The sequence below is a fragment of the Thamnophis elegans genome, chromosome 10 (genome assembly GCF_009769535.1).
Source record: "Thamnophis elegans isolate rThaEle1 chromosome 10, rThaEle1.pri, whole genome shotgun sequence".
In the NCBI taxonomy this organism is placed as follows: domain Eukaryota; kingdom Metazoa; phylum Chordata; class Lepidosauria; order Squamata; family Colubridae; genus Thamnophis; species Thamnophis elegans.
In genome coordinates this window covers 10,741,604-10,766,332 of record NC_045550.1, presented here as the reverse complement: position 1 = coordinate 10,766,332, position 24,729 = coordinate 10,741,604, and the positions used below count along the sequence as shown (strand labels likewise).

The 24,729-nt window shown below is 40.3% G+C and overlaps 1 protein-coding gene across 1 annotated transcript in view; it reads left to right on the top strand.

Annotated features, from left to right (window-relative positions):
- Positions 1–6,125, top strand: part of GRK5 (G protein-coupled receptor kinase 5) — a 196,016-nt gene extending 189,891 nt beyond the window's left edge. The window contains 3 exon segments of the mRNA XM_032225719.1: positions 2,268–2,405; positions 3,891–4,022; positions 5,505–6,125. Coding sequence (XP_032081610.1) covers positions 2,268–2,405; positions 3,891–4,022; positions 5,505–5,603 — 369 coding nt within the window. The 3' untranslated portion in view covers positions 5,604–6,125.
- Positions 6,126–24,729: the final 18,604 nt, after the last annotated feature.

Below are 24,729 nucleotides of genomic sequence, written 5' to 3'. Positions count from 1 at the left end.
TAGTTCAGCAGAAACAAATGCTGAAACATCTCAGTTGTTTTGGTCTTAACCATGGCAAAATCCAGAAGAATGTGAGAAAGGTGATGCATGGTGATTAGGCCAAGGTTGGGGTGTATCATACCTGCCTTTACTCTCACCTCTGCATGTCCTAAGTGCTAGCCTCCCAGTCTCCATTCCCTCTTACTAGTGTGTTCCCTCTCTGCCCAGTGGTGGGCTTCAGATCCCGTTGCAACCGGAACGGGGCCGGGCGTCCACCACATGCACATGCACAGCATGCACACAGCGTGCGCATGCATACTTACGACCCATAATGCTCCAGCTGCTCAGCGGAGTGTTGCACAGGTGCCGTACACTCCATGCACATGTGTGGAAGCCCCGATCGGCTCAATACAGGTAAGGAGGCAGGCGGTGGGCCCTCCAGAGCACCATACTGGAATGGTATCTGGTGTTCCCAGCAGGCACCGTCTCTGCATATCTTCAGCTGCTTTTGCCACAAAAGTCCCAGCATGGCATCACTCATTCACCTGCCATATGGTGTCCCCAACACTGCACCTCCCTTTCCTTTGTTCCCTGCTTTCTTAGGATGCCAATGTGTATGCCATTCTCAAGGAAATCTTGGCTTGCTCTTACTCCTCCAAATCATGCCTGCTTTTTCTCTAGAGTCTAGACTAGAGCTACCATATCAGTGTTGCAAAAACACAAGGGGCCAAAAGATGGCAGCAAAGAATTACAGTTACAGATTTCAAAACTTTTTGCTGCCCTCTTCTGGTTGTGTTTTGCAGATCTGATAGCCCTATTCTTCTAACTCTTCCAAAAGAAAACAGGATTCTAAAATAATAATGATAATGATGATAATGATGATAATGATGATAATGATGATGATAATAATAACAATATTCTACAAAAAACCACCCTACTTGGAACAGCTTATATCCTCCGACGTTACCTTAACAGTTCCTAGGTCCTTGGTTAGGACTCGAGCTGTTGAGTTACCAACCAGCCCCAAATCTTACCAAAGATTAACTAATAATAACAACAACAACAACAACAACAGCCTGAAAAAGTCACCGAAAATCAGATGGTCAAGATCTTGTGGGATTTTCGCATACAAACAGACAAAATACTGGCGCATAATACACCAGACATCACACTGGTTGAGAAAAATAAGGTCACAATCATAGACATTGCAATACCAGGTGATAGCAGGGTTGCTGAGAAGGAACATGAAAAAATCGCAAAATACCAGGACTTAAAAATTGAAATTCAACGACTATGGCACAAACCAGCAGTGGTAATTCCAGTGATAATTGGCACACTGGGTGCTATTCCAAAAGCACTGGAATTACATTTAAAACAGTTAAAAATTGACAAAATCACCATCAGTCAAATGCAAAAAGCCGCACTGCTTGGATCTGCACACATATTACGAAAATACGTTACGATGTCCTAGGCCCCTGGGTGGGCCCGACTAGTAACCAATGCCAAATCCAGCGAAACAACTGGCCGCTGTGATACAATTGTATAATAATAATATAATAATCTGATTCCACAAAAAACCACCCTACTTGGAACAGCTTATATCCTCCGACGTTACCTTAACAGTTCCTAGGTCCTTGGTTAGGACGCGAGCTGTTGAGCTACCAACCAGCCCCAAAGGCTGTGAATCTTATCAAAGATTAACCAAATGATGATGATGATGATGATGATGATGATGATGATGATGATGATGATGATGTTGGAGCACCCTGTTATAGAAAAAAAAATTCTCAGGTCTATAACTCTCTTTCCCAAAGAAAACAGTTACATTTTTTTTCTTTTGAAGAAAATGCAGCCTTCAAGAAGGAAGGGTATAGATTTATGAATGCTGTTGAGAGGAGAACCAGACAAACTCAGAAGGATCAAGCTAATGTTGGCAAAACTAGCATGAGTAGCTTGGAGAAACTGAATAGGCTTAGAAGGATTGGATAGACTTGGAAAGATGGAGTGTATGAAGGGCAGTGGCAGTAGATGAAAGTCAGTGCAAGGGCAGGAAGGCAGTGGACACAAGTGCTGAGGAAGGTGGGTGGAAGAGTAGCAAGAGATCCAAGGGAGAGCAATCGGTCTGGGGGACATAGATTGTATTGGACAACCCACTCACTTGACCCATGAGCATGGATTTTCTGTACTTCTGTTTGCCCAAAGCAAGTAATGTTCTGAATGACCTCAAATAGTACCATTCACATATTGGTGCTACATGATTCTTACTCTTTCTTTTTGTGCTGGGGCAGCCAAGAGCAGTGTACTGCAAAGATGTGTTGGACATTGAGCAGTTTTCCACTGTCAAGGGAGTGAACTTGGACCAAACAGATGACGATTTCTATTCCAAGTTTTCTACAGGCTCTGTATCTATCCCATGGCAAAATGAGGTAACTGTATGATTCTTTCGAAATGTGCAATTCTAAAATTTCAAACATCATCTTTTTCCGTACAGGACTACAATTACCTGATGATAAAAAAGCTAAGATAGCTTTCTGTAATGAAAGACATTATTGCTTTCATGTGCAAGAGATAGTTAATTGGTATTAAGACCAACTAATATTTAGTTTAGTTTTGCTGCGTCCAATATGTGGTGAAAGTCACTTGTAGATTCACCATTTTTCCTACTCTTAATAAAGAAATATTTTGGACATGTAAGGTTTGTATCAGACGGAGCAAGCTGAAGAAAATAGCAATTGGACTGGAATGATAAGACAGTAGAGAAGGATGTCCAAAATTTAGAGAAAGTTTCAGGACATTCTAAGTTGCTTTTTAAAAAGGATTTTAGTTATACTGAATGTTATTGTAATCATTTATGTTAGATTTATATCTTATATGTGGTTCAGGAGCTCAAATTCACATCGTGTCCTGCTTCTGATTTCAGTACTGACTCACACAGTTCATGTAGTAATTCAGTATGCTCAAGGTCAAAAGATAATAGTAGCAAAGCACACAAATACTTGTCCAAATGATTGGCTTTTTAAGAAGAATAGTCCAATTTCAGCCCAAGATTCCAAGAGCCAGGTCAGGATTATCAACCAGTCCAGAAGTGAGAGGTTGATGGTTTCTTATTCAACAAGATTCATTGGAACATTTGCACAAGAACCATAAATCCAATGATTATTTCCAACAAAGGGTCAGGGCTTCCTCTTAAATTAGGCTGTAGCTGGTTGTTACTAATCAAGTGATTTACTCCTTTACTTGGCAAGGAGTCTCATAGAATATTACTCTGCTCTCCTTTCTACATTCCTGGTGCAGAAACTCAGTGGCTTTATCATCATCACCTGGCTGCTCCAATGTCCATGTGATGCCTGTTTTTGATCAGCCTCATGTGACTTTGGGCTTGGTGTCTAATCAAGCTGACATTCCACATGCTCATGTGGAGCAGCTTTTTTAGATTCAGAATCTGAATCCTGAGCCTTGATCATGGCACATAATGCTCCTTTCTCATATTTCCCCCCCCCCCACACAATAAGTAAGGTAGGTTGAGAGAGTGACTCACCAAAGGTCACCTGATGTGATGGAATGTAGTAAGAGTTGGATTCTCAGGAAGTAGGTGACACATTCCAAAGACATAAGAGGCAATTCAGTCCAGATGTCACATGTGAAAAAAAGAGAACAAAGACTGTCCATTTCTAATTGTTTATGGAATATTTATAGATGCAAAGTGCTCAATCTGGCAAGATCTACAGGTTGCCTCTGTATTTACAGTAACTTGAAAACTGATTATCTTCCAATGAGCAGGCAACCTTCCTCCTATCTAGGTGTATTCTGTTGAGTCTTTATAAATGATGAATTCTATATAATAAGGCTAGAGTTTCCCCTGGTTTTCATTGTGGGTTCCAATAAATAATTTTTCTCTTTCATCTTGCTAGATGATAGAAACAGAATGTTTTAAAGAACTAAACTTATTTGGACCAAATGGTACTATCTCACCAGACCTTAACAAAAACTATCCTCCAGAACCACCGAAGAAAGGATTGCTGCATCGAATATTTAAACGTCAGGTAAGAGTTTCTAAACCTTTCCTAATGCATATATATTTTATTAAATAAATACTCAATAATCTTTATCTATATTCCAAAATGTCTAAATCGTGTCATTGGATATGGCATTTATCCTTATAGCCTAGTGATGGATGAAAACAAGCTTTTGCCAGGCTGGTGTCCTCAAGTCATGTTGGCTTGCAGCTACTCATGATGGATTTGGGCAAATTTGTAGTGAAAGAGAATTTAGAAACTAAAACATCACCTTTTCTTCAGGCCTTAGGTCCTGATATATAATTACTGTTGACCAAAAAATGAAACTGATTGCCTGAGCATGGTATAAGAAATCCCACTTCTACTGAAAGACATAGTTGGAACCCAAGGCAGTGTGTTTGTAAAACATTTGGAAGGATAAGCCGTTACCTATTTATAATTGACTAGCAAGGTAGACATGGCTTGTCATAAAACCAGGGGTGAAATTCAGCACTTTCTGACAGGTTCTGGAGAACCGATAGCGGAAATTTTGAATAGTTCGGAGAACTGGCAAATACCACCTCTGGCTGGCTGGCCCCAGAGTGGGGCGGGAATGGGAATTTGCAGTATCCTTCCCCTACCACGCCCACCAGAGAACCGGTAGTAAAAAAAATTTGAATTTCACCACTGCATAAAACATACATGTACTAAGAAGACACATTAAGAAACTTGTCTAGTGCCATAGTGCTAGGACAAATAGGCAGACTTTGCAAATGGCCACCATTGGCAGATTCTATGAATGCCAATCAGGTTTAGTATATAGGAGATTTAGAAGCATTCTTGTATATAAGAAGATGCTAGATGCTGATGTTTTGCATTCTACCAGATAGTAAAACTGTAGTAGCTCAAGAGTCCTGACCCAAACAAAAGTCTCCTCAGAACCCAGTGGCTTAAGGAGAGTTGAGGGTGAGAGAGTAAATGGACATGCAGTTAAAAGAATGTGATATCCCCCCCCTTTTTTTCCCTGTAAATGTGTTTTTATTTTTCCATTTCCATTTTCGTACAGTCACATATATACTGTGCATAACCGGGGCCATATAACATTAAACAATAAACACAGCTATTCCTCTTGTCGGCAATACCCCCAAAACTAGAAACCCAATGTACCTCTTCGACCCTCCATACACCCTTTCTTTCGCCCCCCTCCAACTTCCCTTCTTCCCTCCATCATTCCCCTCTACCCTACTTCCCCTCCCCCTCTACCACTCCTCTCTCCCGATACACTCCCTCCCTTCCTTCTCCCCTTCCCTCCAGTCCTCTCTCCCACCCTCTCTACCCCTCTTTCTTCTATCCCTCTATGATATCCCCTTTTTTATGCCACACTTTATATCAATCAAATGGATAGATGTAATACAGAGCATCACAGGCAAATAGTTATATTTTCTGGAAATTGCAGACAAATACATCTAGAATGATTTGGAAAAACTAACTTTTTCACATCTTTCTTCCATTTTTTAAAAAATTCTCCAGCATCAGAACAATTCCAAGAGCTCTCCAAACTCAAAGACCAATTTAAATCATCACATCAATTCCAATCACGTCAGTTCAAACTCTACTGGGAGCAGTTAGCTTTTTCTGGCTTATGGATATTACATCCTTCCACTGGTAGAGGATCAAGCATCAAGGATGAGAAGAGCACCCACCATCGAGCTAGAAGATCAACAGTTTCTAACCACCGAAAGTTTACCCCCCTGTCTGTTCCATCTAGGGAAGCTTCTCATTTTATGAAGACATTTACTCTCAGGTCTGTTTTTGGGGGTGGAACTTGAGATCTTATGGCTCAACATTGTACAATACCGCAATAGAAAATTGGAAGCTGACAACTTGCACGTATTTAAAATTGCATCCTAACTAGAAACTGAACTTCGTCCTTATTATTTTTAAAGAAAAGGTTTTGTAAATTTCTCTATTGTCTCAGTTTACATTTTGTACATTTGTATTTAAATGAAAGTCAAACTTGGGGTTGTATATTTTCTGAGCAGCAGCTTGTAAAGCCATGTGTTTTAAGACTTTTTAGTGTTTTTTTTTTAAAAGAAAAAGTGATCAATACTTCCAATCTCAAAATGAGGAGTTGTTTTTTTTGTTTTGTAAATATAGAAAATTGTACATATGTTCCTTTTTCCTATTGCTTCAGTTGATACTTTTTTATAACTAACTTCACTTTTGTGTTTTTTGTTAACGGCAACACTGCAGACTAGTGTCTTCCCTCCCCTCTGTTTTGTTAAAAGCCTTGTATCTAATCAACTTAGACCTACAAAGTTTGCTCTCTCTAGAGAGGCTAACAGGCTATGTCTGAAGTTCAGGACATCATGGGACCATTGTTGCTATTTGCACTTTTTTGTAGCTCTTATATTTGTTGCTGAAAAATCAAATCCTGTTTAAAATCTCCCATCGCTTTTTCTTCCCTGGGATGAAATTCTATAACTATTGCTAGAAAAAAGAGTGAGCACATGTGAAGTCCAGCCTTGGCAGCTCCCTTCAAGAAGACAATAAGATTGCTCTTCATTACGTTATCTCTTGGTTTCATCTTTAAGTGGGCTTGCACAGTTCATGGAGAAACGGCTCTTGAATGCACATTGGATTTGCAGAAATGCCCATTTGATTCCTGAGTCCTGTTTGAAAGTGTATTCGCTGCATCCCAGAACAAGAATGTAATTGGTGCAATTGGTGTAGTCTGTCTGCCAGCTGGTGCTTCCCAATACTCCTGCTCTCGTGGATGTAGCCTCTTCTGCGCTAGCTTCCATTTATGATATGGCAACAACGAAGGGAGTTGAATATCAGGAAGCTGAGCTCTTAATGGGACCTTCTGTGTGTAATATTTTTTTAAAATCTTTCCACTTTCTATTGTTCCAAGAACTTTTGAGATACCAGGAATGTGAAAAAAGATGTAATAGTTAGAGGTTCTCCAAACATCTTAGCCACTTTCTGGTTCTAAGGTATGACTAAATTGCATGGATGATCTTTCCCTGATGGGGGGGGGGGGAGAGGTCAAACTTTGGACATTTATTTATGAAGAAGGAAGAGATTATTTCTTGTTTGGACTTAATTCATAAATAATCTCCTTTTTTTTTAAATAGTAGTTTGCAGTATGATAGAAGAAGTGACAACCTAACCTTTAATCGCATGAATTTAAGGAAAATTTAAGAGTTTTAAACTGCAGAAAATGGAGGCTACATAAATACCAGTAAAAGCTCACCATCTACATCCAGGATACCACAACCAGTACTATCCTACACCAATTTTAAAAGGTGGGATTTCAGATGGTTTAATGTCTCTTCTTTCTTAGTCGAGGAGGATAGAGTTTCAAATGCTGAGTAATTTTGAGCATTTCGGATACTCAATCATTTTGAAAGAGATTTATCTCACGTGATATTTGAATCGATTTGAAATGTCTATTTCTCTTTTTAAATCAGAGAGACATGGATCCTTCCCCAGTAAAAAGGCTATGTTTAAACAAATATTATGAAATATTGTGAATTGTAATATGCTTGCGTTCTGCTGGTGATAATATTTCAAAGGTAAGGAGCCTGTTTCCAAGGTTTTGGTTTCTTAACATATTTTTAGGGGGTATACTTGGACTTTTCAAAAAATGTGTGTTTGGTATGAAACATGTTGGGTTCTTCCTCTGAGGTATTTCAACATGTAGCACAGTCTTCTATATCTATATAAAATATTTCCCATCAATGACAACCAAGATCATGTCAATAAAAAGAAAGGGTTGAGCTTTAGACAAAAAAGCCACTTGCATTTGTATCCTGAGACATTAAAAACATTTGGATTCTTCTGCCATAATCATTTTTGTGGTCAACCTCAATCAATAATCTAAACCAGGAGTCCCCAGCCCATTGGATGTGGACCACCACTGGTCCATAGACCACCAGGAACCAGGCCATGCAAGCAAGGGAAGCCCCATTTGCACATGTGTGAGATCCAGGCAGCACGCAAAATCACATACCTCCAGTCGGTGGAATCCCCCCCCCCCCAGCCAGTCCCTGACACCAAAAAGGTTGAGGACCACAGATATAAACTATAAACTTCATCTAAATCAGATGAAAAGAGAGGAAGATCAAGCATCTATTGCGACCCAAGTCAAGGACATAAATGCTTCATTTTCACAACACGAGTTTGTGGAAATTCAGCTGTTCTGTAATTCTGGATTTCCAGCTTTTGAAAGTGTACATAAATGTGTGCTTCTCTTTGTATTTACACATGCACGCATTAATTCTCTGGTATCTCATGCATTCTGAATAAAAAGGATAATGGCTAAGTACAATGCCATACTTAACGTTTTGCATGTGTAACTTTCTGAGTAATTTCTAGTGGAAAGGCAGCCCCAGATTTCTCTGTTAGGCTGATACACAAATATAATTAACTGATGCAATGGGTGTCAGTTAAAAATATGGGCTGCATTAATCTGAAGTGAAGATCTAGGCAATCTACCTAACAAAAGAAAGCACTTGTTTTAGAATTGTGGGTTCAATACAGTAAGACAGTGGTTCCCAAACTTGGCAACTTTAAGACTTGTGGACTTCAACTCCCAGAATTCTCCAGCCAGCACAGCTGGAGAATTCTGGGAGTTGAAGTCCACAAGTCTTAAAGTTGCCAAGTTTGGGAACCACTGCAGTAAGAGATAAAACTTTTCTCCCTACATTCTTGAGAGCAGCCATGCAAGCGGAAGCAATTTTAATTTTTGGTGATCCATGAAAAAGAAAGACGGTGAGCCCTCTCAGTAAAGAGTATTTATGATGTCATCCACTGAAGGCAGGTATTTTATCATTAACGCTGGTATTTCTGCCTTTCATCTGCTTCTGTCAAAATGCACATCACATCACAGCCTTTTTTTTCCTCCTACAGCTCCACTTTCCTTCTGCATTTCCTTTTCATTATGATAATGGTCTTCTCTTTCCCTAGGCCAATTTAATTGGAATGGAGTTCCAGATAGTAATAGGCAAAAGCTCAACACAATTCTGGCAGCCTCAGCAAAATTAACTTAAGCAGTGGAAAGATTGAACTTGAGGTAAAGGGCCTGTTGGAGTCTTTTTAAAAAAGACATCAAGAAACTGAATTTTCTTTCAGTGTTTTTCTTCACTATTATTTCTTCACTATAATATTAACAATAATAACAGTTACACTACGGCAATAAAACACAGCTTGTATAGGACATGTGTTGATTTGTGTGTGTATGAGTATGTGTGTGTGTATATATATATATGTAGGTCTTTGGTTATTCGGGTTTTCTCCCACGTAAAATTGGAGGTGTCTTGGCGACGTTTTGACGAAGTCTCATTCGTCATCTTCAGGCTTCGTGCTTCCAGGAGCAATGTGAGATCTTGCTCCTGGAAACACGAAGCCTGAAGATGACGAATGAGACTTCGTCGAAACGTCACCAAGACACCTCCAATTTTACGCGGGAGAAAACCCGAATAACCAAAGACCTACATACTAACACCCGCGAAAACCTCAGAAAACATATATATATATATATATATATATATATATATATATATATATATATATATATATTATAATATATATATCATTCATTCATTCATTCATTCATCATTCATTCATTCATTCATTCATTCATTCATTCATTCAAAATAGTTTGTGGGATGCTATAAGACCTTTAAACTGGAACTCGTAAACATTTTTTTTGCTCATTACAAATGTTCATACATCTACATGGAATTCTCACCTAATTTATAAGAATCGTGGAACATGAGCTACTTTTTGAATTACTTATTTGTCTATGAATGAAGTGAATTACTCTGCAATTATTATTTTTTACCCCCTTGGTAGTCAAGGTATAGAGAGTAACAAAAATATAAAATTCCGTGAGGTCAAGCTGTCATTCGGGCAGTCACTATTTTAGGCAGTGTTTTTTTTTTATTATCTGACTGAGGAAACTCAATAAATTATCTTTAATATTATCTAACAATCTAGATTTTCATTTCACAATGAAATGTGAGGGTACAATAGTATTAAGAGTACAATAGTACCCTTTGTATTGTAATAGAGAGTATAAGAAATAGGAAGTCAGACACCATTAATATTAAGATCAATAAGTACACTGCGTTCTAATTCCATAAACCCTCATCCAGAAATACCAATAGGTGCACCATTCTGAATTATCCATCCTCATCCTCTCTATGTGCAATTGATGCTTGGATTGGTCACTCTCTAGGAGAATTAATCTGTTTGAAGGGAAGGAATTCTACTTTTTATAAAACTAGAACATTTGTTTGATAGTTAAGCTCCATCTGCCTATTTACTACTAGCTGCTACTTGGCTTTTTAAAGTTAGATATTCTGGGGGTGAACTTCGGATATTCTTAATGCAGCCCATGTGCTCTTCTTCCCTATTCAACAGGATTATGAGTAGTTTGCCCTCCCCACTGGGACACTCTAATGAAGCACAATATATTCAAAGAATGTCATACATTCTACAATCAAAAAAAAGTCCCAGATTCTTTATTTTTTACCAAATAGGGGTATGTTGGAAGAGCAATATTTTTAGATTCTTGGGTGCTTGCTCCTCTTCCTCTTTTGCACATACTAAACCAGACTCGGCTTACAACCTGATTTCACATGCAGTTTGGCTTTGTCAGAATGGGACATCTTTTAAAAATGTCAAAACTGCGTCTATCATTCAGATGTATCTAAAACAGGGTGATACTCCATGTCTGAACATTGCAACAATTATTCTTCATGCTTGTGACACAGGTGCCATACGCTGAGGACCAAAACAAAGCTTATTTATTAAAAGATTTTTATTTCTGTTCGTGCCATAATTTGCAATGCTAAGGCGATTTGTGGTTATTATTTTTAAACTCTAAAAAAAAGAGGTAGTTGATATTAGTTCAGAGTTGCATTTCTGAATTTTAAGTATGTTCACAAATTCAGTTATAGACTACCATAGCAGACTCTTGATTAAAATAGTGAGATATGTATTAGTAATATACTTAACACTAAACTTTTTTTAAAAAATAACATTTGCACACTACTTCATTGGTTCAATTAAAAAACATTCAGAAGTAAATATTTTAAAGCACTTGTCATATTGTAGTCTGCGAAATAAATAAAATAAACTTTGCTTCTCATAACATTTTTTCATAACTTAACGAACTATACATTTATAATAAGTGGAAACAAATGTTCTCAAATAGAAAAAATTAGTGGCTGTTGATATTGTAAAAATCATGATAATAATTCTAGTATCCAAAGGATTTTGTTTATTTGGTTTTAATATTCAGGGAGGTGTTTTTTTTATTGTTGAATGAAAACCATTTTTAATTTGAGGTTGTTACCAACATCTACGGCTTCTGTGTTTTCTGACTGCTTGAAATCTTGTACATGTCTGATAATATTGCAGTGCTGCTGTATTCAGATCAAACCACTGTTTTGTTTTCCAGTTTTGTTTGGGATTTTTTTTTTAGGAAAAAAATAAATTCCTTTATTTAAGTAATGTCAAGTGTCTCTTCTTCATATTCCATAAAGTCACTTTTATTAGTTAGATAATTTAGCTGATTCCTCCTCTTGATTGGTTATGCTGCTGCTAAAAATAAATTCAGTTACATTAGGTGATGGCTTCCAGTGAGATAAATTAGGTTTGTGCCCCCTTTCTGGAATAAATTAAAAAAAATACACTACAAAAGAATGTAATTGTGAATAAGAGGATGTTTCAATTTTCCCCCCATTCATTCATCCTTCATACTGGAAAGCTTTTGAAACTGCTCTGGACAGCCGCCATTTTGTTTTTCCATCATGTTGTGGGAAATTGTTCAGGGCAAGCTGGGGACTTGGTTTTTGAGGGATTGCATTTTAGAATGCCTTAGAATGAGATAACTTTCAAAAGTAAAAAACGAGGGGACTGTTAAGAAAACAGATTGCTTGCTTCTATGGATGGAGAAATTTAAGTTCCCAAATGATTGCAAATACCAAAACCAATGTACAATTCGCACATCAAATGAGTATGATACAAATGATCAAAACAAATTGTGAAAAATAATGGAATAAAGAACAAGAACAAAAAAGTTATTTGTGCAAAATGTTTAAAAATTACTGGTGAATATAATAATGAAAAGTGATATGAACGTGATTGTTCTTTGTATAAAATTAATTTTATATTAACTTGAGTTAGATTGATTCATGTCTTAGATACTCTTCACTGTCTTTTTCAATACATTTTCTTAATTATTTTTCAACTTCAGTGTTGTCACAAAAAGAGGTTGATTGAATTACAGTCCAATTTTTTTAAAAAAAAAACTCGGGGCTTACATGTGAATCCTGAATTTCAAAAATTGTTCATCAACTTAAAAATTACAATATTAAAAATGCCTACGCCACAAACATTCCAAATTCAAATCAGTTATACATTTTGGTCACTATTCATCTATAGCTTAACAATGAAAGTGTAAATATATATAATAGAGAATTCAAACTCAAATTAGTTCCATACATCTTCTTAGGGAAGAAACATAAGATGGATATCTTGATGTAATTCCTGCTGTGATTGAAAATTATTCTAAACTGAGGTATCCGAGCAGATAGTAGCACCTAATTGAGTCTGGGTGATAGATTTGCTTAATAGTTACTAAGAAAATTTCAGGTTTCAGACTAACCTAGGATTGTTTAAAAACACACCCTGGAAGAAGATAGTGCCAAGAAAGCACCATGGATTGTGTCCTGTAGCCATTGGAACTTCCATGGTTTTCAAGAAGACTTATATTACTTTATAACTGGATCTCAATTATTTCAACAAACTGTTGTCATTTTATGTACTCATACTTGCACTTGCTTTATTATAAATAATTAAAGCTCTGCATGATTATATTTTTCCTACTATCAGAGCAGTAGGTGCTAAAACACAAAAAGCAAAGTAGATAAATATAATCCTTTTAAGCGTAGAAAATTAAATTCAGATAATTTGTTGATTATAGGTTTTTAAAAGTTCTACCTTATTTTCTCTGTATAATCAGGAGAGCATTCTCAGTCCACACAATTTCTTTAACATTGGTGATTCACATTATGTTCATTGCACTATTTTTTTTTTTTTTGGATTTCATGTAAATGTGTTTTTATTTTACATTTTCATTTCGTACAGTCACATATATACTGTGCATAACCAATGCACAGTATACATGCATAAACAATAAACACAGCCATTCCTCTTGTCAACAATACCCCCAAGAATAGAAACCCAATATACCTCTTCGACCCTCCATACACCCTTTCTTTCGCCCCCCTCCAACTTTCCATCTTCCCTCCAACATTCCCCTCCCCTTCCCCCCTCTCCCCTCCTCCTCTCCCTCCCCCTCTCCTCCTCCTCCCCTCCTCCCCTCCCTCTTTCCGCCCCCCCCCTCCTCGTTCCCCCATCCTACTTCCCCTCCCCCTCTACCTCTCCTCTCTCCCGTACACTCCCTCCCTTCCTTCTCACACCTCCCTCCAATCCTCTCTCCCACCCTCTTTCTTCTATCCTCTACTCCTCCCTTTGGTGTATTTCTACTATATGTTAATATATTCAGCTTGTCCTATTTTTACAGTGAAATTAAAGAGCAACAGTATACATGTGCAATCGCGTTACCTTGAAAATGTTCATTGCACTATGTATACAAAATGCAAAAGATAAATTGGCATATTTTCAGCATCATTAGACAGGACACAACAGAAAATTTATATAAAAGATACATGCCAAATGGCTTCAGTTAATACAATTAAAAATACTGAACATGTTGCCTTCTGAAAACCTCACAATGGAGTATCCATAGACTCATTTGCTCCTGCCCCAGTACAATTGCCAGGAACGGCCCACTCAAATAGTAGATGTCCAAAGTGACCTTGCTTCCAATCCCCAAATCTTGCAGACAATCCATCATAGTTAATGTCTTCAAGATGTTTAATAGTGTCATTTCAGCAAATTTCACTACATTGCATTTCCTCTTTCATTTTCAAATGCTTAAATTTCTCAAATGCATATCATAGGAGCACACTGGGATTCAATAACCATGAGGTGATTTCATGTATCATAGTATTATTTTATTATTATTATTATTATTGTCTTGTATGCTGCCCACTCCCGGAGGACTCCGGGCGGCTCACAAAAGACAAGGGAAAGGGGGGAATGAGACAAAGACAACATATTAAAATCAAAACCAACATTCACAATTTCCGTGGAGGTAGATGCTTCTCAGCTCCCCCCAGCCTGCTGGAACAACCAGGATTTGGTGGCTTTGCGGAAGGCTGGGAGGGTAGTAAGGGTCCGGATCTCAACAGGGAGCTCGTTCCAGAGGGCTGGAGCTGCAACAGAGAAGGCCCTCCCCCGGGGAGTCGCCAGCCAACATTGGCTGGCAGATGGAATCCGGAAGAGACCCAACCTGTGTGATCTAATTGGTCTGAGAGAGGTAATCGGCAGGAGGCGGTCTCTCAGGTACCTCTCAAACAACACTATCTGAAGTCATAGTGTGCTTTGTTTCTAAGTTGCCATACGTATGGGGGGAAGGGAATGTGAAGAATGTAGAATGTTTTCCTCTACAGGGCAAGACATAACAGTGATAATGCTCATGAGAACCAAGGTCAGCTGAACATGCCCTAGCAATGGCAGGAGGGATCACCTGCTTGGTTGTTTAACATGACCTGTGACACAAGGGGTGGACAATATACATTATTTAATTATACCAAAGGCCAAAGCACAGGAATTATTTAGAGTTTGTTTCACATTTGAATGTGCCAATATAATGTACCCAATAAAAAAGGATCTTTGAGAAAAGCCACAGCCTCAAAGTCTTGAATTGAATGGGAGCATTACTCAGAACCATGACAGCTGTTTTATCATTTCTAATATAGTACAATGGGAGTTTTGAGTACAGTTTGATTACATTTCAAATTGCATAATGAGCAGGATCACAAAATGGCTGCCATCAGAACATCATTAGTATTAAACATGTAATGCAGCTCCCTGTTTTTCTATCTATGTCCTTGCACCAGTGTGCATGTGTGCATAGCCATATGAAGGAACAAGGAGTAGATAGCATGTTCAAAGTGTCAAAAATTGTCGTTCTGTATCTTCTTCTGAAGTAGTCCCTACTTAATGAGTTTAGGACATGATATGTTGGCCTGGTTTAAATAAAGTTGGAACGCAATGACCCTTTGCTAGTATTCTCCTGGTATAAAAGTTCAGAGGATATGAGACAGCACTGGAGTAAGTGGGTGTGGGCCTCAAATCCCTAAAAAATAGTAAACCTTGATCTGGTCAGCCTGAAAAGTCAGCAAAAGTGACATTTGATGGAGTTAATAACTGATATTTAATGTCTTAACTGTTGTCTATCTTTGCATTTTCAGGGTATCTGAGGTTGGATGACTTGAGTAATGTGTGAATCTCTGCATGCTATAGTGGATCTTAAACTAATTCCTAAAGAAACCCTCCCTTAATTTATTGGATTTTGCCAAATACTGCCCAGTTGCAAATATCCCTTCTTGGGACAAGATGCTGGAGGATGCTTGAGGAGATGGTTATCAGTGCAGCTGCAGTTTGCAGTAGAGGGAAAACACCAACCTGCTTGTAAGCCACAGCACCAGACTCAGTGCTTGCTAAGCATAGAAGCTCCTCTGAAGGAAAGGCAGGATTGATGCCTACAGAGGAAGAACCTTCTGGATGACCTTTATCAGCCATGTATATAATAACTATATATAATATATTTATATTATTATGCTATAATATAAACTCTCTCAACCTTCTATGGTCTCTGGCTCTGACTCAACTCTAAGAGACAACAACTGGTTCCTCATACAGTGAAGCCTTACTCGGAAGGAAGGAAGGAGCCGGGGGCTACTCAAGCAAGAAGTTGCTCACATGCTCATAGCTAAGGTTGGAAAGCTTATTGAACTGTTGCTACATCCATTTAGTTCTTTGGTTAGAAATTTTATTTTCAGAGTTACTTTGATTTCTTGGTTTGGACTATTGAAGATCCAAAGAATCTGTTTTTATTGTCAACCGCTATCCTGAACGCTCATGAATCAGGGGAGAGGTAACTTCATCAGGTCTTTGGACAGTCCAGGATTTGCACCAGCCTCAGTATTAATTGTACTGACACAACATGGCTGACTGGGGATATAATTTAACTCCAACCTAACCTTTTGTGGTTGGAGCTAAAACTAAGCTTCTGTTGCTCTTGCATAACTTGGGTTTCTATCTGTGTATACACACATATCATGAATATTGTAATCCAGATAAAAGCACTGTCTGAATCCTGATAGTCTGTTAGGTGAAATTACTTGTCGTCTTCATTCAAGCTATATACTCCTCACTACTTGTATATTATATATCCTTGTTTATCCATTTATATAATTTGTGAGGTTCATTATTCTAAAACAACACAATCTGCTGTTAATCAAGCTTTATGAAGTCCATCTAGACTTCAACATCTGGTTTCTATAGGGTCATAATTTCCTGGGCTCTGCAGGTTTTAAAAGCAAAAAAATGCCATTTTCTGTGCACCTCTAACTCTTCCTATAACCATTCGCTCTTGAATGCTCTTACAATTATTGGACCAGTTTTCCTATCAGGACAAAACAAGCCACATGGATGTAAGCATGTCCTCCTGGCCATTCATGGTGACCCATTACCCCATTTCCTAAATGACAAGTGTTGCACAAAATCTTTTTAGTGCGAGGAGATACTTTACACAGCTGAAGAGACAGAAAGTAAGCCACAGCAGGCATCAGGTGAATTCCACATGTGGCAGATGGCATCATTATTCTTTCTTACAAAGCAATCAAGGTATTAATGATACTGCTCAGTTTGTCATCTCACGCAGAAGAATAATTAATTGCTCTACAAAATAGCAGCAGTTGACATGGTGGCTTTTATAAGTGGAAACGTATTATAAACTAAAGGGCTTCGCTCACTACAAGCATAGCACTTACTGTCAGGACAAAAAAAAAACCCCTTTTACTGAACCCTGCAGATCCAAAACCTGTTATTATAACTGTGTTACCTTTATCATTAAAACGTATTTCCAATCCTTCACTTCCATCTTTCCTGAACCTAAGTGTCCCCCTATGAGAACTCCAACATACTTCCATTCAGCTGTTCACTGTGCATAATGAGATAGTGATGGTGCTACTAAAAAGCTGTCATTTACACAGGGATTCAAAAAGTCAGAGAATAATGGGGTTCCATTTTAATCAGAGGGCTGGGCTTTGTTCTCAGGAGATGGAAATGGGTGTCCACAATGAGTGCTCCATTGTGATCCCACACACTCCACTTATTTTACTATTACTTCAGAGGCAAAAAAAAAACCCACATCTGTAAAACTGCCCTGTTTAACGTGAAAGGTTACTATTAGTGCACCGACTGCAATTCCTTTATGTTCAGATGAAAAGAAATGTAGATTATGTTAAACTGTGGTCCTTTACAGCCCTATGATTCCACGTTCTGAGGTGCAGCCTCTCGTTTAACTTCGAAAGGTAGGAGGAAGAATTGTATGTAGATTTTGCACAGGGAGGGAAAACCTTGATCTTTTATCAGTTATACCACAGTTGGATACAAAGAAAAAGAAGTTATTTGATGGGCATGGCTTACCATCTAGAGGTTGGTTCATTTCACAAATGTAGCTTCTATAGTGTTATGACCTGATTTAAATACCTTTAGTGACAAGAAAGTTTGAATTTCATAGAGCTTATTTCCAAGACAGTATAGTATTATAATTCTCATTTGAATGAGAATGCACTCTCCATGGGGCTGCCCTTGAAGAGTGTTCGGAGACTACAGTTGGTCCATAATGAAGCCACGCGAGCGATATCGGGTGTACCTCGGTACACCCATGTTACACCGATCCTCTGCGAGCTGCACTGGCTCCCTATTGGTCTCCGGACGCATTACAAAGTGCTGGTGATTACCTTTAAAGCCCTACATGGCCTAGGACCTGGATATCTAAGAGACTGCCTCCTGCTACACACCTCCCAACATCCGATAAAAACTCACAGGCTAGGCCTCCTCCGGGTGCCGTCAACCGGACAATGCCGGCTGGCGACCACTCGGGGGAGAGCCTTTTCTGTAGCTGCTCTGGCTCTGTGGAACGAGTTACCAGCAGAGATCCGGACCCTTCCCACTCTCGTGGCCTTCCAAAAAGCCACCAAAACCTGGCTGTTCCGACAGGCCTGGGTTGCTGATCTCCAAATCAGGTTCAACCCCCCCATTAAGCCTAATGTATGTTTGTTTTTTAAATTGTTTTTGTTTCTTCCCCCTATCTGTATTTTATTTTTATCTTGTATTTGTAAACCACACGGAGTCCTCCGGGATTGGGCGGCATATAAGGCCATTAAATTACAATTACAATTAATTATTTCAGTAGAATATTTTAATAGAGCAACTATGCCACCATAATGTTTTATTATATCATTCCCCAAGCAGAGGTAGGTTGCTCCTGGTTCGGCCCAGTTCAACCAAACCAGTAGTTGAATTCAGGCCTGGGTCGCAGAACCGGCAGCAACCCAGGTCTGCCACGCCCCTGAACCAGTTCTCTCGCCGCTGTGGAGCTGCCGCCATTTTGGTTTTTGGTGACTGCACATGCGCAGTTCACTGTAAATTGTTCTGTGAATGCGCAGCCCATGCGCAGATTGTGAACCGGTAGTAAAACCGTCAGCAACCCACCCCCGTCCCCAAGGATAAAATTAAAGTAGATATTAAGCATGACTGGATGAAAACCATATTCACAGCCTCAGACTGGTGAATGAGAAATTTTCAGTCTTCTTATCACAGAAGGCTGATGAATCCTGGAATGAAGTGATAAAGGAAGACTCTGAAAGTTTGACCTTAGATATGTTTTAATCTGATTGCTTCCAGGGAATTTACTCGTCTGTGAACTTTCTGCTTCACTTGTCTCTAAAGTTCTGTAAACATATGTATAACTTTTTAAAATTCTATTATTCTGTTAACATACCTTCATTTCTCACATGCATACATACCTCCCCAATCTAATAACTAGTCCTAACTCTTTTCATTATTCTGGGTCTAAGAAAAAGACTGACAAGAGCCGAGGTGCAGTGGTTAGGGTGCAGTACTGCAGGCCACTTCGGCTGACTGTTATCTGCAGTTCAGCGGTTCTAATCTCACCGACTCAAGGTTGACTCAGCCTTCCATCCTTCCGAGGTGGGTGAAATGAGGATCCAGACTGTGGGGGGGCGATATGCTGACTCTGTAAACCGCTTAGAGAGGGCTGAAAGCCCTATGAAGCGGTCATATAAGTCTAACTGCTATTGCTATTGCTATAATTAACCGGTGTAGTATCATTCATTTTCAACCGAAGAGATGATAGATGATTACCTGATCATTCTCACAGGTAGATGTTTTATTTTCCACCATGTTCAATATTAGCCAAAGCCTGGAGTTGCCTAGCTATATTTGCCCACAATGCTGTATTCCTTCAGCTCTCTTTTTCTCAGAACATTCCCTTCAAATGTTTCAGTAAATTGTATGCCATATTTAACCTGAATCCCATAAACATAATTAGTTCAGACTATTTTTAAGTTTAATAGCCAGTGTTATCCTGGATAAAAACCGTTCAATATCCTACCTTCAACAGCCACTAGAGCTGTCACTTAGCCACTGTAGTGCCTTTAGATATAAACCAGCTTCTCTGTTGCCCTTTTCCTTTTCCCAGAATCTTCTCTGATGGCTTTTAAATCCATCTATTATGCCAGTCGGGTGTCTGACATTGATATTATCCATGTTTCCCTGAAAATAAGACAGGGTTTTATTTTCTTTTGACCCCCGAAATAAGCACTTGGCCTTATTTTGGGGAGGTCTTATTATTTTTGAGGTGCAGGAGGTGGCAAGCGTGGTCACCTCATGGCTGCTGCTGTGTTGCAATATTTTTGAGTAGGAGTTATTTTGGGGGGAGGGCTTATTTTAGCACATGCACCCAAAAGTCTGATTGGGCTTATTATCTGAGGAAGTCTTATTTTCAGGGAAACAGGGTACCATTTAAAGCAGCTCCTGGGAGAACTTTTCTATAAGAATCTAACAAAACATCTTCTTAGTCTAGACTCACTAAACAAAGCACAAAGGAAAAACAGAAACATTCTCCTAATGCCCACTTCATAGTTTACACAGCTAGGGGAATCCATGACTAGCCAGCATCAAAACATGGTCAACTGATAATCTGATACATATGTTTTAAAAATAGTTAGAATGGTATCTGCCCTATGGTAGCTGTTGTGACTCAGCAGAAGTCTCCTGTGAGTCTTTTCGGGATAAAAGATTAACAATGCAGCTGGGGCTCGTTAGTGGCATCTTCTGGTGATAAAAGGACAGATGGTGCCACGCCCTGGTTGCAGGAGTCAACGTTCATTCATTCATTCAACGTTCATTGATCCTCGGTCGTGGTTTATTTGTGAGAGACACTTGGAGAAGTGATTTGCTTTCTGTAACCCTGATTCGAAGAGACACTTGGAGAAGTGCTTTGCTTTCTTTTTGTACACCTTGTTTTGCCGTAAGAGAGATTTGTTTGCATTCTGTTATCTTCAGGCAGAGACTTTATTTGGGTTTATTTTGGGCTCGCAGCCAGTTTGAACCGAGGACTGATAAAGTGAGTTCCTTTTAAGTTTGTCTGCCTGTCGTCTGTTAATGAGCGAAGGAGGGGGGACAGAACAGGTAGCCATCTTTCAGAAAGTTCCATATCTAGGCAGAAAATTAGCAACCTGATATTGTTCTCTTTCATTTTGAATTACAAATTTTGTGGTTGAGGATCCAATAGCAGAGGATGAATCAGAAATATCAACACATTAAAAAAGGCAAATTAAAAATTGCCCCTTTTAACATTTTATTAGATTCTTTCTTGGCTAAGGGTTTGGGGATGTTGGCCTTAGTTGAAGTAAGATATAAAACGATCATAATGCCGCCATCCCCCAAGAATGATAGCTATTCCTTCTTGGTGGTGGGAGGTCAGGTACATATTATGTCTCACTTACATTAAACCATAGCATAAGCCTGCCCTGGTAACATAATTTTTTCTTCTTCTCCAAGATATAGCCTTCTTCGGATCCACATCTGGTAGGTGAGGTAGACCTAAGTTGTCCTGGTCTTAAAATATTGTTTTCCTTTAGTTTGAAGTTTTGAAGTTTTATTTTACTTATATGCCCCCTATTCCCGATAGGGACTCAGGGCGGCGAACAACTCAAACGGGAAAGGGAACATACAAATACAAAACAGGCATTTAAAATAACCAACAACCACACCTGTCGAGAGGGGAAGGGAGCTCATCAACCCCAGGCCTGCTGACACAGCCAGGTTTTAACGGCTTTTCGGAAGGCCAGGAGAGAGGTGAGGGTCCGAATCTCCGCGGGGAGTTCGTTCCAAAGGGCCAGAGCTGCAACAGAGAAGGCCCTCCCCCGGGTCGTAGCCAGATGGCATTGGCTGGTGAATGGAACCCGGAGGAGGCTGACCCTGTGCGATCTAATGGGTCTTTGGGAGGTAATTGGCAGCAGGCGGTCTCTCAAGTACCCAGGTCCAATACCATGAAGGGCTTTATAAGTAATAACTAGCACCTTGAAGCGTATCCGGAGACCAATTGGAAGCCAGTGCAGCTCGCGGAGGATAGGTGATTTAATTGTAATACTTTAATTGTAATACTACTCAAGAGCAGCCTTAAGAATCATAACATTTGTTAGAATGTGTTACCCTTGAAACATGGAAAGGATTGAGGTGCCTCATACATAACAGAGGCAGCATAAGAATCAGAAATGGGCATCAAAATTTATGCCAATATAATTTTCTGTTGATCAAAGGATAAGTACTGTAGAGAGCTTTTCAACTCTGCAATGGGGAAAGCTCCTTGAAACAAAATATGACAAAATATATGTTAGCACAAATATACCCACAATATTTATATACCGTATATACTCGAGTATAGGCCGACCCGATTATAAGCCGAGGCACCTAATTTTACCACAAAAACCTGGAAAAGTTATTGACTCGAGTATAAGCCTAGGATGGGAAATGCAGCAGCTACCGGTAAATTTCAAAAATAAAAATAGATACCAATAATGTTTTTGAATATTTATTTCCTCCCTGGAGTGGGAGGAATTGGGGATTTCATAGTATCCTTCCCTGGAGTGGGGAGGAATTGGGGATTTGCAGTATCCTACCCCTGGAGTGGGGAGGGAATGTGGCTTTCATAGTATCCTATCCCTGGAGTGGGGAGGATTTGGGGGATTTCATAGTATCCTTCCCCTGGAGTGGGGAGGAATTGGGGATTTTGCAGTATCCTACCCCTGGAGGGGGGGGGAAATGTGCATTTCAGAGTATCCTTCCCCTGGAGTGGGGATTTGGGGATTTCATAGTATCCTTCCCCTGGAGTGGGGAGGAATTGGGGATTTTGCAGTATCCTACCCCTGGAGTGGGGAGGAAATGTGGATTTCATAGTATCCTTCCCCTGGAGTGGGGAGATTTGGGGGATTTCATAGTATCCTACCCCTGTAGTGGGGAGGAATTGGGGATTTTGCAGTATCCTACCCCTGGAGTGGGAGGAAATGTGGATTTCATAGTATCCTACCCCTGGAGTGGGGAGGATTTGGGGGATTTCATAGTATCCTTCCCCTGGAGTGGGAGGAAATGTGGATTTCATAGTATCCTTCCCCTGGAGTGGGGAGGAATTGGGGATTTTGCAGTATCCTACCCCTGGAGTGGGGAGGAAATGTGGATTTCATAGTATCCTTCCCCTGGAGTGGGGAGGAATTGGGGATTTTGCAGTATCCTACCCCTGTAGTGGGGAGGGAATGTGGATTTCATAGTATCCTACCCCTGGAGTGGGGAGGATTTGGGAGATTTCATAGTATCCTTCCCCTGGAGTGGCGAGGGAATGGGGATTTCATAGTATCCTTCCCCTGGAGTGGGGAGGAATTGGGGATTTTGCAGTATCCTACCCCTGGAGTGGGAGGAAATGTGGATTTCATAGTATCCTACCCCTGGAGTGGGGAGGATTTGGGGATTTCATAGTATCCTTCCCCTGGAGTGGCAAGGGAATGGGATTTCAAAGCATTTTAAACTATACCTTATAACCTTCCAAATGGAATAATAATAATATAAGTGGCAAAGAAAAAGAATAATTATGCTTTATATTTTTACTGTCATTTATTATCTTACAGGCAGGCAGGCTAGGAACGGAATGAACGAGGGGGCAGGCAGGGGAGGGAAACGGAATGAATAAGTGGCAGGCAGGCTAGGAAACGGAATGAACGAGCGGGCAGGCAGGGGAGGGAAACGGAATGAACGAGGGGGCAGGCAGGGGAGGGAAACGGAATGAACGAGGGGGCAGGCAGGGGAGGGAAACGGAATGAATGAGTGGCCAGGCAGGCTAGGAAACGGAATGAACGAGCGGGCAGGCAGGGGAGGAAACGGAATGAATGAGCGGGCAGGCAGGGGAGGAAACGGAATGAACGAGCGGGCAGGCAGGGGAGGAAACGGAATGACGAGCGGGCAGGCAGGGAGGAAACGGAATGAACGAGCGGGCAGGCAGGGAGGAAACGGAATGAACGAGCGGGCAGGCAGGGGAGGAAACGGAATGAATGAGCGGGCAGGCAGGGAGGAAATGGAATGAACGAGCGGCAGGCAGGGGAGGAAACGGAATGAACGAGCAGGCAGGCAGGGGAGGAAACGGAATGAATGAGCGCGGGCGGGCAAGCGAGGAAACAGTCCACGTATGGAGCAGAAGCAGCCCCGGGCTCCGCTGCCGCTCCCCGCATTTTTCTGGACGGGGTCTCGCAGGAAGGAATCCCCTCCTCCTCCAACAGGCAACAGCACTGCCGGATCCAGTTGTAGACTCGAGTATAAGCCGAGCCGGCTTTTTTCAGCCCAAAAAGTGGGCTGAAAAACTCGGCTTATACTCGAGTATATACGGTACTGTAGATACAAATATACTGTAAATCTATGCAGACTCTCCACAGAAGCTGCACTGCTTACCTCCCCACTAAGAATAATTTGTGTGAATTGTAGCATTTAATTAAATGTACTGAATTTCCAAACAAACTTCTTTCTGCCAAGGAACAGGTATGCATTTTTAAAGCTTTCATTTAAGAGGGTGAAACCAGCAGACCAGAATTATGTTACAATTTATTATTTTGGAAATAGCCTGAGACGCTCTGAAAAGCATCAATTCAACTGGGGACAGAATCCCTGATGAGGTCGAAAAAAACCCAAATTTCTGTTCATGCCTACATAAAATAATAAGAGAATTCTCCCTCCCTTCCTCTTTACCTCCCTACCTACTTACCTACTATTTCCTTACCTAGCCACTACTGTGGCCCAGCAGGAGCCGTTGGAGCTGCCACCAGACTCCGACAGCGAGGGGCCCTATGAGTCAGCTCTGGAAGATGTGGAGGACCCTGGACAGGGTTCCGACTCCGAGCAGGGCGCAGAGAGGCTGGTTGGCCACCAGGAGACACCTGAGGCCTGGAGCAGCGGTGAGAGCCACAGGGAGCGTGCCCCCGAAGTCAAGCCTTGGAGCAGTGGAGAGGAGACAAGGGAGTGTGATCCTGACATCATGCATTGGAGCAGTGGGGAGGACACAAGGGAGTTGGTCCTGGATGCCCGGCAATGGAGGGCTAATAGGCGTAAAGAACAGTTACACAGTTACAGGAGATAATTGAACTCAGCTGGTGGTAATTAGGCTCCTCTCAAGACTATAAAAGGAATGGCTTTC